The sequence below is a fragment of the Psittacula echo genome, assembly GCF_963264785.1.
Source record: "Psittacula echo genome assembly, chromosome: Z".
NCBI classification, from domain to species: Eukaryota; Metazoa; Chordata; class Aves; order Psittaciformes; family Psittacidae; genus Psittacula; species Psittacula echo.
Window position 1 is genome coordinate 24,222,026 of NC_137742.1, and position 16,374 is coordinate 24,238,399.

The following is a 16,374-nucleotide window of genomic DNA, read 5'->3' on the forward strand; positions in this document are numbered from 1 at the left end:
AAGAAAACTCATCAGGAAAATTAAAATAGATTGTTTTCTGCTGGCAGAGCTCCCTGAACCATTGCCTAGAGCATCACTAAGGGAGAGGAGGAAAGAAAACAGACAATGTAGCAATATATTTAGTGCTTATTTAGTATTTAGCAATGTATATAGTGTATTTAATGCTTTATACTGCTTTTGGATTTGTGTCCACAATTGTGCTTTGTTGAAATTGTTGAGAATTTTAAAGTTGGGGTTTAAGTTATGGAAGTTAATGAGAATGTATAACTGGAAGTGACCTCTGAAATTGCCTCTTTTGATCTGCTAATTATAGGCACCTACATTGCATACTCCTCCTGATACGTTGCTTAAGTCTCAAAACTAAGTCAAAAGTTACATTTACTGTTGAGCTAGTTTCTATCTATCTCTTTTGTGTTTCTTTTCAGTTTCCCTTCTAATTGAGCACCTACAAGTATATTGTATTTTTCATTTGAGCGGTTTAATCTGTAGCTCGAACAGGAAGAACATTTGGTTTTGTTTAAATGCATCTAGTGACAGTAATAATTTTGGAAAAGTCTAATTTAAAGATAATGCAAGGAAGCTGTCTAATTGAAAAATTTGTCCATCCTTCAGATGTGAATCTTCCCTTTCAGCCCCAGATTTTTAACCTTCTTGTGATGCTGATAATATATTGGAGCCGTATTTCTTGGAATCGTTGTTTGTTCATTTTTGCAGTGTCGACTGGGAATCAAAATAATATTTGCAGCACCTAATAAAGTGCCTTCCAATACGATTCTTTACTGTTGGTGTGTTTTCTAGGCACATTTTCAAGTGTTATCCTCTAGCAGGGTATTTTTGTTTATGTGATGTGGAGGTATTTAATAGCTCCATTTTAAGGACCTTCTGTTGTGTATTGGCAGATAGTGCCTTATGTTGATTTTTTTTCCTCCCTGCTCTTGCTATTAATTAAATGGCTTGGTATGTATTTATTATTTGCTGTGATTTTCCGCACCCTCCATTTAGATACATTTAGGATTAATCTGCCATATCTATGCATCTGTGTATTTCTAATTTACAGAAATTTCTGATAGTAGCTGCTGAAAACTGATTGCTGTAATTCACTCCTATTACTTTCTTACAATTTTGTTTTTTAATCTTTTTCATTTGGTGCTTTCCTACTTCATTTTCCTTTGCAGCAATACTTGGCTTTTATAACAGTTACAATTCTTGCTTAAATCTCCATTTAATTTTTTTAGAGATTTTTCTTTGCTTAACTGCAGCATACAAGCATGATTTAGTATTAGTTTTCCAGAGGTGCAGCCTCTGAGCGTATATCAACTTCATAAGAACTCTGGAAGTAGTAGCAGGTTTTGTTACAGGACATACGTGAAATTGCCAAGAGGGTTAGATTGGTCAAATATTGCTATTTCCAAATCACAAATTGCTTATCATTTTTTGCTAAATTCCTGATACCTTCTTTTGTTAAAAACACTCAGTTGAAAAGTCAGGTTCCTGGACTACATTTTTAAAAGGACTTTGACAAACTGAAATGGTTTCCTTAAATCATTTTATCAGTTTAAATGAGCCAATAAATCATTTTGATTGAATCAGTTTTTTCACAGCCTTACTGAAGATTTGATAGTTCAGGTATCTGAACTCAGTTTCATCATCCTGCACAGGGGCTGCATTAAGATGCATCGAGGAGAACAAGAGCCCTCACACTCCCATATTAGTCATAATACAGTCAGTCTGCTAAAAGATTAGTGAATCTGCTTGATTTCAGTGACATCCTGAATGTTTTTCCTCCCTTTAAAAAGGACTAAACTTTCATAAGTTAACAACTGTTTGATATTCTTTCTAAATTCTGCTTTATTTAAGAACTGTTGATGATGGAAGATGTGTGATGTTTTTGTATTTAATTGAAAAAAAAAAAAACACCACCTTAAAATAATCCAGTTTCTTTTCCTCACACATTAGGGAAAATAATTCCTGCATAAATGTATATTGTTGAATATGCTTTTGAGAAAACTTTTCTTTTGGGGTCTAAAACTTGGAATAAAGGTGAATTTAGTACTGAAACTGTGATTTTACATTTCATTGCTCCTAACATCTGCACATGTTGGCTAGCAGAGGCATGCTTAAGAATGTTGCCAGTCTTCTGCAGCTACACACCCTCCGGAAACTCAGCCTGATGTAAACAGCTGCCGCAGTTTTTGGTCATGATATTCTAAGTATGTTTTGTTTCTTACTCTGCCTGAAGATTTCATGGAATAAGGTGGCATTGTTGAAAGCGAGTATTAAATGGTATATAAAATCATCAGTGGTGACCACTCTAAAACTTCTGGAGAGTTCCAAAATTTCATGTGTGTGGTACATTTGGAATGAGCACTTCTGCCGTGGAAATTGTTTGTCAAAGAAACACAGGATGACATAGACTGTCCTGACCAGACTGAAGTTCAGAGATGACCACAGAGCACCCTTCATCCATGTGTCTGGGAGGGCTTACTTATCCTTAAAGACCTGAAAGGTCCTTTTGAATGTGTATCATCCGTATCATAAGCATGTCTGCGATGCAGATAAACTTCGTAAATGCTAATATTAAGACTAGAAGCTATTTAACATATATTTCTTCTGAAGTGTATGGAGAGATGTATAGTCGTCAAGGATGAACACTAACTTAGTTTTCTCCTCCTTTTTCCCCGAAGGAATCTTTCTATTTCTTAGCTTTAGAAGGAGCCATTATTCACTGGCTTTAAGGGCTTAAATTTAGTGTTTGTGAATTCCCTTCTTCGGCCTAAATTCTTGGCAGTTTGGAACCAGGAGATTTTCAGGAACATGACAGTTCCATATGCCCAGTGGAGGGTCTGGGAGATCACTCATAATGCCTAAATAACTCAGCAAGACCGAGTTATTCACAGGCCTCTGTCCTTAACTGTTACTGGAATAAAAGTAGTGTCTTTTTGTAGAGGCTGGAGTACTCAATTTTTTTCTCAGCCTTTCTATTTTTGAGCCTCCAGCACAGTTAGCACAATATAAATGTTAATGTAGTGACAGTATTGGCATTTTTCACCTCTGTCGTTTTGAAGTTGTGATTTTTCTGTCACACAGTCTTAGGTCTGAAAAAAGAACTCTGGAATTTAGGGTTGTCCAGTGAAAAAAACAGTACAGGAAAATTCTGATTGTTACAAATATTTTTGTACTCAGTATCACAACATTGACACTCCTAGATGTAGTGCTTGATAGCATAAATGTCTTCATAAAGCTGCAGAATTACAGGGAATATTCTTTGCCAGAAGCAGAGCAAGAAGTCTGAGTGTTGTAGGGAGTAAAGTAATGGCATTTTTATCTTTGTGTTGGGAAATACTCATGAGTTGCTTGTCTTGTGCATTTATCACACATGAAGATGGAGATGTGAGGTTTGACTTGGAAAGGACAGAGGGCATGATTTTCTTCACTTACTTTCGTCACAAAAGAGAGAATTCCACAATTTACATCCTCTTATTTAAAAACAAACAAAATATCAATGGCTGAATGCTGAAAAAAAAATTATAGCCATAGTGAAGGGTGTACAATCCAGTCACCTGTTAATTGACTTCAGATGTGTGGTGACTTACATTAGTTGGATCATCCTGTCATGAGTCTATGGATTATTTTTAAATTACTGGTAAATAAGTAATAATAAAAAGAAAAAATATTCATCATATGACAGTATCAGTAAACTAAGTTCAGTTTGCGTATTGCTTTAGGAAAGTGAGTTTATCACCAAGTGAAGTGATTATTACAGTTGTTTTTCACTGGATGTAAAAATCCTTGCAGATAGACTGTCGGTACATGTGTAAGACTTTTAGGCACAATTGTACTAATGCTTGGCAGTCCTGCTGTAGCATAATGCTACTGGGACTTGATACTCTTTTAAAGTGCAAACAAAGCTAAATCATTCTGAGCTCCTTCATGGTTCTAAAAACGAATTTCCATTAATTGTTTAATCTGACATGCAGGGCACTGGTGTTTTTGTGTTGTTGTGTGGGCTATTTTTAAATGACAGTTGGGAAAATATCTGTTTCAGAGTTTTTGTTCTTATTTGTTTTCTCTTGGAATGCAGATAGGTTCTTGTCTTACATTTTTTATGTTTAAGGAAGAGAGGTAATTTGCACTGGCCAGTCATTAGTTAACAGCTGTACACAGTTGTGTAGCTTTCATAAAATCTGCATGTTTCAACATCCTTACTTTTTGCAGATGCTAGTCAGGAATTAATTGTACGTAGTTAAGCTGATGAGAGGGTTGTTAAGACAAGTCAGAGCTAATTCCAACAGCTTCATATTTGAAGGTGAACTTAAATAGAATATGTCTCTTCTAACAAGGACTATAAGTAAATACCTTTTTTAAAATGTTCACTTTTAGATAAGGCAAGATAAATTTAAAATGTGTACAGCATTGTTTTCAATTTTGGACAAAAATTCAAGGTTCTGGATTAAACAGTTATGCTGCAGTCAGTCTGAAGGAAGACCCTCACAGGACCAATCAATCTTCTGTAATCTTTTGGGGATTTTTTAAATTCCCCTAGGTTTTAAGGTACAGTGTTACCTTACAGCACTGCTCAAGTTCGTATAAGAAAGCTGTCTGTACAGAAAAGCTTAAGCGCACTGTCATGTAAACTCAAAGGGCTCGCCATTATGACAAGGTGTAAATATGTTGAGATAGTAAAAGAATCAGAATCATTGAATAGCTAGTGTTGGAAAGGACCTTAAGATCATCTAGTTCCAACCCCCCTGCCGTGGGCAGGGACACCTCACACTAAGCCATGCCACCCAAGGCCTCATCCAACCTGGCCTTGAACACCGCCAAGGATGGAGCATTCACAACCTCCCTGGGCAACCCATTCCAGTGCCTCACCACCCTCACAATAAAGAATTTCTTCCTTATATCCAATCTAAACTTCCCCTGTTTTAAGTTTTAACCCATTGCGCCTTGTCCTGTCACTACAGTCCCTAATGAATGGTCCCTCCCCAGCATCCTTGTAGGCCCCCTTCAGATACTGGAAGGCTGCTATGAGGTCTCCATGCAGCCTTCTCTTCTCCAGGCTGAACAGCCCCAACTTTCTCAGCCTCTCTTCATACGGGAGGTGCTCCAGTCCCCTGATCATCCTCGTGGCCCTCCTCTGGACTTGTTCCAACAGTTCCATGTCCTTCTTATGTTAAGGACACCAGAACTGCACACAATACTCCAAGTGAGGTCTCACGAGAGCAGAGTAGAGGGGCAGGATCACCTCCTTTGACCTGCTGATCACGCTCCTTTTGATGCAGCCCAAGATAATGGTTGGCTTTCTGGGCTGTGAGAGCACACTGCTGGCTCATGTTCATTTTCTCATCGACCAACACCCTCAAGTCCTTCTCCGCAGGGCTACTCTGAATCTTTTCTCTGCCCAACCTGTAGCCGTGCCTGGGATTAAGAATACTATTGTATAAGGTAACTGGTTTTGGAAAGTCCTTTGCACTAAAATCTGGGATAGTCCTTTTTTACTATGGTGGCATTCTAAAGACCAACTCTGTTCAGACTCTGCTAATGCTTGGAATGTTTCTTACACATGTTATAAATTCAATTATTCTATACTGTCATTTCAGCAAACCTGCAATCTTCAAAATATAAAGCCTGAAACAAAGCGGTATCTAGAGAAGTCAGTTCAAGTGGGAAAAAGAAATGGACTCCATCTTCCTAAAGAAGTGCAGAATGTAAATATGGACTATTTATATATGGACTATTGGTTTATAAAGTGAAGGTGACAAATTGTTGAAGAGATGAAATTAAGGTTTCATAGCTGTACTAAGTGTATGTTTGAACTTTGTGATCTTGGACCTGCTTAATTACTGCTCTAATCTTAACTGTTCTTAGTTCCAGATCCATCCTTTAAACATTAATCACCTTAAGGTTTTAAAATTAATCTGTAGGCACCAATGGTATTCAGTGTATAGAGGTGATATGCATCACCTCTCTTAGTCTTCCAGAGTAAAAGAAGCCTATCTGGAAGAGATTTGTTCTCTATTCTATTACAGAGAATGCCTCAATTAGACAGCCAAGAGAACTTTTATTTTATTTTTTAATTTTGTGAGTCCAAGCTTCAGAAGTGTATACAATTGTTACCAAGACACAACTATTTTAATTTCAGTTATTAACCAGTGTTGTAAAATGCGTCCAAGATTTTAGCATTTTGACTAAAATAACTTAAGGTAGTTTAAAGGGACCATAAGCCACACTGATAATTTTTGCTCCATTAAGGGAGGATTTACTCAAGCATATAAAAGCACTTGTCATTTCTGAAAATCTTGAAGTAAAATTATCAGCATCTGAGAGCTGACATAATGATTCTTAAATTCTGAGTGATGTTGTGTAACAATCTCTGTTTGTGACTCTTGAATAGACTTTATGCTTTGTAGAAAATAATCATTCTTCATCCATATCCTTCAGTTACAGAGATCAGTTTCATGTGTATTTGCATTGCTACATCCTCTAAAGGGATGTTAAAATACTTTACAAGGAGACAATTGTTGAATTACATTCAAGTAAAAACCTGACTAATGGTAGTCTGCATATTTTTGTGTTTGGTGTGTATTCTTCTACGGATACCTACTGTGTTCGCATGAACTTGACAGTTAAGAGGCTGAAACTTGCTAGGAGATCTATTAGAAAGTGTTTCTGGTGGGTAAATACTAGGATTTTTAAAAAGGTTTTGAAATGGTCTTGCCTTGTGTGGGTATTCTATTCTTTTTGTACAGTTCAAAGAGAGTGTTTTTCAATGGGTTGCATGCATTTTTACTTCCTTGATTCTCATTTATTTTAGTAGACATTTTTACGCTTAAAATTTTAACTTAAGGATTTAACAAAAAAGAATGTTAGCATATAATACTGTTCAGAGAATGTGCTTATGTGATCACTCCCCACTGAGTTGAGAATCCATTTAGAACGTTATCTGAGCTATAGCCCTAACCCAGAGTTCATTGGCAACTATATTGCTCAGGATCAAAAGAAAGATAAAATGGAGGACTGAAAAAGAGTGTAATGGGTTGCTACACACTTGCCCTGTGTAACTGGCTCAATTCCATCAGCTGGTAAGGAGCCTAGCTGGAAAAAGTGAAATACTATTGATGTGGACGATAGTAATTGCCAAGTTTTATTTTTGTGTTTCCACTAAGTTCAGTTTATACCTGATACAGGAAATAAAGACAATGAAGAAAAAAATGAGTGAGCTGTGTATAGACTTTAACAAAAACTTGAATGAGGAAAACGCATTTCTTGTCTTTTCTAAGGAAGAACTTGGTGAGTAATATGCTTGCTTTTTCCATTTCTTCAACCTTCCAGTTTTACTGATGTAATGGGATTTGGCCCAGTGAATGGTGGTTAGATCAAGTGAAATTCTGACTGACTTGCAGTCTTCTCTGTTTCCTTTTGAATCCTTCCCCAAAGTCAGTTTAGAATTGCGCTTTGCAAGTGTTTATGGTCTTTTCATAGATTGGTGTTTCTTGAAGTGTTTGCCTCCTGTCAGGTTAGCATATCTATCCTACTTTTTTTTTTTTTTCTTCATAACTTCACTTTTCTCTGCTTCTTTTCTCAGTTCTTTGCCATCAGGTAATCCCCCTGTGAATTGTATTCATTGCAATTATTGGAAAAACTTTCCTGTCCTGCAATATATTTTATCTTCATCAATCATTTGAACTCATCTATAGAGATTTCGTGTGACAGAGAATTTGGGAATTAATCATCTGAAGAGCATGGCATAAAACGTGCTTCAATACCAAAGATTTTTTCTGTGTCGTATTCAGTTTTTATCTGGTAGCCTTAACTTGTACTTTTCTTTTGATCACAACTGTTTCCAATTTCTGTTTTGCTTTGTTGGAATTTGAAAAAGTTTTAGCAAGTTTAGTTATAAAAAGTGAGGTTATATTTCTGTGGAGATTTCTGATGTCATATTAGACTGCAGCAAAACAAAATGCAATAGTCTCACAAAAAGAGAGGGGAGTAGATAATTCTGGTAAACATTGTTTATTAAATTGTATTCTACAGAAGGCCTTCCTGATGACTTTATTAAGAGTTTAGAGAAGACTGAGGAAGACAAATATAAAATTACTTTAAAGTATCCCCACTATTTTCCTGTCATGAAGAAGTGCTGCATTTCAGAAACCAGGAGAAAAATGGAATCTGCCTTTAACTCAAGATGCAAAGAGGTATGTCGTATATTTACTGTTCTACAAGGTAATGACAGAGACGAAAAATGGAGCTAGGCATTCAGATGTTAGATTTTTCTATATATTGTCTACAACTATGAAATCAAAACTTATCACTGTAGTCTTTAACAGTTCCTTGTTCCAGTTTGTTCTGATATCCAAAGACCTTAGAAAGTTGAGGATCTGTTTGTGTGTGTGTGTGTACACTTCTTAAACTTTCAGTGGTGCTGTAAATAGGAGTAGGATTTTGGACTTTTGCCAAATTTCCCTGCAGTGTTCTACAGCTGCTTAATGGCCCCTTCCTCCCAGAGAAGGACATCTGACTTGTTTCTGTAGTGCATCGGGATTCTTCTGAATGAGAGGGATTATTTAAGCACAATATTAATTAAGAAGTACAGGTGATTAAGTATGAAATTAACGCATTACATTTTGATGAGAAATTTAATTATGTTGGAAAAAATCTCAGATTTCATATAAAATATTCATTTAAGTGTCTGAAAAAATAGCTGGAAGCCTGCTGTATAGAAAGAAGAAATATTTTCACAAATAATTTGCTTGATACTAATGAGACTGGGCACCTAGACAGGTACAAAAATAATGAAAATAATAGGAAGGATAGAAGTGTCAGTCAGGCATTTGTACCAACCGTTCATTAGAGAACAATGGCAGACTTGAGCTTTTGTACTTGAAGTGCTGGGAAATTTGAAGAGTACAAGATAAGATAAAATGGCACCGGAACTGAACGCTGTACGAGTCAGTATACTTAAAGGGATTTGCTGTTAAAACTGTGAGACAATCACTGGAACTAGTTCTTCAAGAGAAAAGAGTTTCCCCTGAGAATTCTCACTTTTCCTAACTGGAGGTTATCACAGTTACATTTTCATCTTCTCCACCACATTTAGGTCAGGGCCTGGGGCTTTTGTGTTTCAAATCTCTTTCTCTGACTGCTCTTGTCAGTGGGAAAAGAGGGAAATTTACAAACAAGCTTTGAATGTTGGCACAATAGCTTTGCAGTTTGTCTTCTTCACTAACGAGCAATTAAGCCAGCTGTCAGCCATTTCCCTGTTATCTTTCACATTGAAATGATTGATAAAGGAAATAAACTCTTTGCAACAGTCAAAGATTTGTTATTAGCCTGTAATAAAATGGTACATCTTTTGATTAATTAAAACAGATAAAATAGAGAGAATAATGACTCAGATTGACTAGAAAACTAGCTACTTGCAAATGCTGTGGCAAAAGATTCCAAGAATCTAACTACACTTACACTATTCTATATTTTTATCTTAAAGTGTTTCCTTTAAAATGTTTGCTGTTTCTTATGATTACAGATATTCAAGTAATTGTTTCAAACATACATTTTCTGGTTTCACTTTACAAATTTTTCCCCTTTCTTTTTTAGGAGAACACAAAAATTCTTCAGCAATTGCTTCCATTAAGGGCAAAAGTGGCAGAGCTTCTTGGTTACAATACGCATGCCAACTTTGTTCTGGAGGTAAACACGGCAAAGAGCACAGATAACGTAACAGCCTTCTTAGGTTTGTTCTTATTTATAAACAATACTTTTATATTTGGTATGGCAACTTGACTCCTCAGCCAAGATAAATTTAAATACATATTGGGTCACAGTGTCCTTTGTGTTTAGATAGAAAATGAATTGTTGCCTCTGTTCTGGCATATATTTTTTTTTAGACCATAGCTGTACAAATACAATTGCTCCAAAACAGGAAAGCACAAGACAAAAATCTGAAAATAGCTGCTTTGTGACAGCCAACAGAAGCAAGCAGCTATACCTTTCTCTGCCCCAAAGTGTAGTTATCCTAATTTAGAACCAGAATAACATATGCAGCCTGAGCAATTTTATCAGTTCAAGAGGCTGCATCACAATTGCAGCTTTTCATTCACTTAGGTTAGCTGCAATTTTTTGTGCATCTGTAGCCTCAATGCCTTTTTCTGGTACGACTCCATTAACTTTGATGAAAGATTACAGTATATGATGGTGCAGCTTTCATGAGCTAAGGAATTAAATCTTGAATGATAGATTAAATCTGGAATTCAAAATCCTTGTAATGGAATTTGATCTGAAAACAGAGCTATCTAGAAAGTTTTTAAACTGAGCAGTTTTCGAATTCATAGTCATCTTGTTGACCTCACAGTGCCCCCTCTTGTGCATGGAGTTAACCTACACTTTCTGAAATTATGTAGTTCCACAGAATAGTATGTGTTCCTTTATCAATGTGTCCTAACGCCACTTAGGATTGTATATTGATGAAATGTATAAATAAGCCCCCCAAAATAATTTAGTACAGCAGTAAAGTCTGTTTGATGGTAGTGAGTTTTGTGGGCTTACACATCAGTAAAGAGGTTCAAATGTGCCTCTTTTTTCACCTGTAATTCTGTCACGTTTCTCCTGTTATGACATGAGCTCAGGTCCATATTTGGCAATACCAGTTATCCATATATTTGCAATAAACTTATACTTAATTTTTATTTATAATTTAATGTTATAATTACCTGATTTTTAAAGTAGTACTTAAAGTAGTTTGCACTCTTTTCTACCTATTTTATTTTTGTAATTCTAAATGCGTTTATGTGATATTGTAGTTTTTCATTTGTTTTGAAGCTGACACACCTCGTAATTTAGCAGGCTTTTTTGTGACTAACTTTTTACAATATGAGATGATATTTGTGAATAGAAAAGCATATTGTGTTTCAGGGTAATTTTCATAAAGGGAGAATGTTATTAAATTAATTGTCAGCTTTTATTTAATCTGATATATCCTTGACTACAAGCATGATAATATGATTTGCTCTGCTTTGTTGATACATATTCATATTTTAAATCATTCAATTTATCATAATCATAATATAATATAATATAATATAATATAATATAATATATAATATATATAATATAATATAATATAATCATTTAAATCAGCAGCATAAGCTGATCTTATGGCTTGGGAGAAAAGCATTCTGCCATGTGACATTCTGAGTTTAGTATAATACGAGCTGTGAATAGTATTTCAGTCATGTAAATGCATATAGTGCCTTAATTCTACCTAGAAATAAGAGTGTCCATTCCTAAATTTTGCACTCTAGATACCAATAGTGAACACTAACCTGAATTCTTAAGGAAAAAGAAAGTGTCTGGTACTCCTGAAATACTTACAAGAAAATAGGTACCGTATGTGCTTTAGTTACAAGTTTAAGTTTTTTATATTCAGTGTATTGCATTAGGTGTCCTATGACCCTTTCTTGTCCAAGAAAAGCTATATTGGAAAAAAATGGCATCATAGAGATTAATATCCAGTAGCATTGGTAGTCTAGAAGCTAACTTGTATAGGCAAGAACTCTTTCATCTCTTGTCCTTTTACAGGACTTTAGCTGCAAGTAGCTCATAATCGTTTTGAAAAATCTTGGAAAAAAAGTAGTGTTTTAATTTTGTGTTGCATTTCCAGTGACTAGTAGTAGTCTAGCTGTAGACTAGTAGACTAGCTGTAGTCTTCAGCTGTTTCTTCAGAAATACATCAAGAGAACTGAGATTACATGAAATAAAATCTAAGACTTCAAGCAAAAGCATCTAGTGTTACTTTCCATTTGTCATGTCTTTGAAAAACTGAATTTACCAAAACCCTTCACAGTATATTATTTACAGTACTATGCTTTATTATTTATATCATGCCTGTGATTAAAACTCATTAAGACAAGAAAGCAGACAGTTTGCTTGCTGTTGGTCAACAAATGGGAAACTCTAGCATCCACTCTAGGAGCATGTGCTTAAAGTTATGAGTGTGTTTTATAGGAATACATATTATAGTAAGGAACACAGAAGTTGATTCCAAGGCAATCTTTGTTTCAGATGATTTGAGTAAGAAGCTAAAGCCGTTGGCTGAGGAAGAAAGAGAATTCATTCTAGATTTGAAAAAAAAGGAGTGTAAAGAAAGGAACTTCTGTTGTGATGGAAGAATCAATGCATGGGATCTTCATTATTATATGAACAAAACAGAAGAGCTGAAGTACTCCGTAGATCAAGAAAAGCTGAAGGAATACTTCCCAATTGAGGCTGTTACAGAAGGCTTACTGAGTATTTACCAGAAGCTGCTGGGACTTGTATTTGAGCAAGTAGAAAGTGCTCATGTTTGGCATGACAGTGTTAGTCTTTATACAGTAAAGGATAATTCAACAGGAGAAATGTTAGGACAGTTCTATTTGGACCTTTACCCCAGGTAACTATGACCTAGTGTTTTACTTACGTGTTTCAAATGAAATTGGTCTTAGTGGGTTGCTTGTGTCATTGAAATTCAACTCATTTGGAAGTAAATATTTGTCCCACTGACAAGACTATAATTATGTTCATTAAACTATCCTCTGGACTGTATTCAGATTGTTTACACTTTTTCTTTTTTGCAGTTTTACTGTGTTTCTTGCTTATATTGAGCTTATGAAGCATTACTACTTTGTTCATTTTTTTGTAGTATTGCTGTCTAGTCAGTTGTTCATAATTTTTTGCCTCTGTGAACTTTTCTCCTTCCTAACTGTAACAGTGTGTTTCACTTTTCACTTAAGTTGAACTGTTACTCCAGTTTAATTGTGTTCCTATCTGCCAAATGTTCCTAGTTTCTCCCAGTTTCCCTTTACACTTTATGTGTGTATTTTGTACACTGTTGTCCACGCTGCTAAAGAAAATATCAAATACGTCAGAACCAAGAGCAGACTCCTCTTGAGCACACCGTGAAATGTACTTCCAAGTTGATCTCTATAGCTCTCCATCTCTCTTTGTAGCTATTTACAGCATCAACTGTATTCTGACAGAGATTAGGAGATTAGGCTGAATTATAGAATCACAGAATCATAGTCAGGGTTGAAAGGACCTTAGGATCATCTAGTTCCAACCCCCCTGCCATGGGCAGGGACACCTCACACTAAACCATGCCACCCAAGGCCTCATCCAACCTGGCCTTGAACACTGCCAAGGATGGAGCATTCACAACCTCCCTGGGCAACCCATTCCAGTGCCTCACCACCCTCACAATAAAGAATTTCTTCCTTATATCCAATCTAAACTTCCCCTGTTTAAGTTTGAACCCGTTACCCCTTGTCCTGTCACTACAGTCCCTGATGAATAGTCCATCCCCAGCATCCTTGTAGGCCCCCTTCAGACTACTGGAGGGCTGCTATGAGGTCTCCACGCAGCCTTCTCTTCTCCAGGCTGAACAGCCCCGACTTTCTCAGCCTCTCTTCATACGGGAGGTGCTCCAGTCCCCTGATCATCCTCGTGGCCCTCCTCTGGACTTGTTCCAACAGTTCCATGTCCTTTTTATGTTAAGGACACCAGAACTGCACACAATACTCCAGGTGAGGTCTCACAAGAGCAGAGTAGAGGGGCAGGATCACCTCCTTCAACCTGCTGATCATGCTCCTTTTGATGCAGCCCAGGATACGGTTGGCTTTCTGGGCTGCGAGTGCACACTGCCAGCTCATGTTCATTTTCTCATCGACCAACACCCTCAAGTCCTTCTCTGCAGGGCTGCTCTGAATCTCTTCTCTGCCCAACCTGTAGCTGTGCCTGGGATTGCTCCGACCCAGGTGTAGGACCTTGCACTTGGCATGGTTAAACTTCATAAGGTTGGCATCAGCCCACCTCACAAGTGTGTCGAGGTCCCTCTGAATGGCGTCTCTTCCCTCCGGCATATCAACCAAACCACCAAATTTATTCTTAGATAGTCCTTTTTGACTGTCACTGAGAGTTTTTTTTATTTAATTTTTTTAATTATTCTTTAGCTATTTATAAATTGTCTGATACCCTTCTAAAATGTAAATTGATTTAAGGCTACTCAGGTTTAGGGAAATTTTTTTTTTTTTTTTTTTTTTTGACTTTTGGATCACACTGGAAAATGCAATGAGCTGTATTCTTTTCTCTCCTGCAATGAAATTAAAAAATACTGCTTCAGAGGACAGCAGCTAGTCCTGCCTATTACAGTAGCAATTTAACTGCTAAAGTATATATACTTCCAGTATTTGAGTAGAAATCAGGTTCTTGTAAATGCTGCTGTGAATCTTAAACTGGTGTGATTTAAGTACCTTTCCCTCCCCCCTCCTTGAGCTCTTAACAGGACATTAAAATTAATGAGTCTTAGAAGTTATGAAAAGATGTAATTTCCTTGTGTAAGGCTTTAAAGAGACACTGACTGATTGTCCCCGTTCTTGAATGGGCTTCACTGTTCTTGTGAGCTGGCTTGTGGTTTGAAGATAGTGTCCAATATGTTTTCTTATACAGAGAGGGAAAGTATGGGCACGCAGCATGCTTTGGTCTCCAACCTGGCTGTCTTCTCTCTGATGGCAGCAGAATGATGTCTGTAGCTGCTCTGGTAACCAACTTCACAAAACCAGCATCAGATCGCCCATCGTTGCTGCGACATGATGAAGTAAAGACTTACTTCCATGAATTTGGTCATGTAATGCATCAGATATGTGCACAGGTTAGTGATGCTTCTATGCCACTATAAGACTTCTCCACTGTCTCAAAGAAAGACCTAAATGTTTTGGTGGTTTCTAATTTTAGTGAAGTACGTAAGCAGTATTTCAGTTATTTTTCAGAGTAGCAGGTTGAGAGGTTTTTTTGTTGGTTTTAACTAGAACTACAGCAATGTTACACTTTCTTATAAAAAACATTTTTATAGGAACATATACTTTTGCATTTGCACCACACAGGTACCTATGGCAAGTGAACAGAACAATGTGTAAAGAAGATGCTCAGTAGTTGCTTCTGTTACAGCTGTTAGAGGGCTTTTTATCACCTCTAGTAGCATGCTAGATATTAGAAGCAAAAAAAGGTTGCTGGATCTAGGAATGCTAACAATTTGGCAATCCAGATCACCTCCAGCGTTTTGGCATTTTAGTACTCTTGAGAACTATCACTCGTGACATTAAAAGCATAAACCAGATCTTGCCTGAGCTATTGTGTATTCTGCTCTCCCTACTGAGAGTCAGGGTTCTCAGACTGACCAGAAAGAGCTGAAGCTAGTCTACAGATTTTGCATCAAGATGTCAATAAAGATGTAAAATTGCTGATTTAAGTTTGTTTTTTTTTTTACATGTGAAATTGATTCTACCAGTTGATAAATTTCTTATTACCCTAATGAAATTTTATGTTTCAGAGAGGGACAAGCCTCAATATTCCTTCACAAAAAATAATTGCATGATTATCTACAAATCCAGATTTGTGTAGCACTGCTTTCATCTTCTTTTAAACAAGTACCAAATGATCAAGTCAGAGAAATACGGCAAACATTAGATTTGTATTCTTTACCTTGATCCTAGAGACTAGAACTGCAGAATAAAGAAACAAAGTCATAGAAACCCATATATTACATTCATAATAAAACAAATAATGTTCAAGGAAACTTCAAAACAGGTAGTTAGAGTTGCTTAGATATTTTTGCATCATGTTGAAGATAGAAGTATAATGTTTATTTGATAATCCTCACCCTGAGACAGGTGTTCTGAGCTCAGAAATTGAGAAATAAAACCTGTTCTTTCTTTTAAACACCTAGAAGATGTTTATAAATGTGACACATTCAGCATTTTTGGTACAAAATTGACCACGAAACAACATTCTGATAATCAGTGAGGATGTGTCTGGATGTTGCAGAACCCCTTCTGGGCAGCCCAAGCCAGCAATTGCAATGCTTATGTACTTCATTTGCTGTGGGATTGCATGCAGGTCAGGGAGGCCTGCTTTCCAGTTGTTTTTTCCCACTGCTGATGTGGTTTCTGTGTGCAAAGCTACTATGTTTACTGCCGTTGTATTTTATGTATGTTATTATTTGCACACCCCTGCAAATAACTCAATAGTTCCACATAAGAAGATTTTGTCTTCTGGGATTTGTGTGTGCAAAGCACTATCTTGTTTCATATGATGATTTGTTTAAGAATATTAAAATTCGACATTTAAAGGGTATGTGTGGATTGGACTGGGTGGGGATATGTGAGCTGCTGATAAAGGTCAGCTTTTGGGTACTGATACTCCTTTTAATCTACTGAGGGTCTGCTGGAAAGTAAGGTATCAAGGCAGGGAAGGGATCTGTTTATATTGATGGAGAGTTACTGAGGTACCTTTAACCAAATGTCTTAATTTTTTTTTTTTTTTTTGTTAGCATCGTGTGTTTCTGTA

General features: G+C 36.5%; 1 protein-coding gene across 1 annotated transcript in view; it reads left to right on the plus strand.

Moving 5' to 3' along the window:
• Positions 1-16,374, plus strand: part of NLN (neurolysin) — a gene marked incomplete at both ends in the record, with an annotated part of 40,281 nt that overhangs the window by 17,164 nt on the left and 6,743 nt on the right. Inside the window, 7 exons of the mRNA XM_080638273.1 lie at positions 4,544-4,551; positions 5,601-5,708; positions 7,188-7,290; positions 8,035-8,195; positions 9,598-9,733; positions 12,061-12,427; positions 14,479-14,680. Of these exons, the coding sequence (XP_080494399.1) occupies positions 4,544-4,551; positions 5,601-5,708; positions 7,188-7,290; positions 8,035-8,195; positions 9,598-9,733; positions 12,061-12,427; positions 14,479-14,680 (1,085 nt within the window). The remainder of the gene's footprint in view (positions 1-4,543; positions 4,552-5,600; positions 5,709-7,187; positions 7,291-8,034; positions 8,196-9,597; positions 9,734-12,060; positions 12,428-14,478; positions 14,681-16,374) is intronic.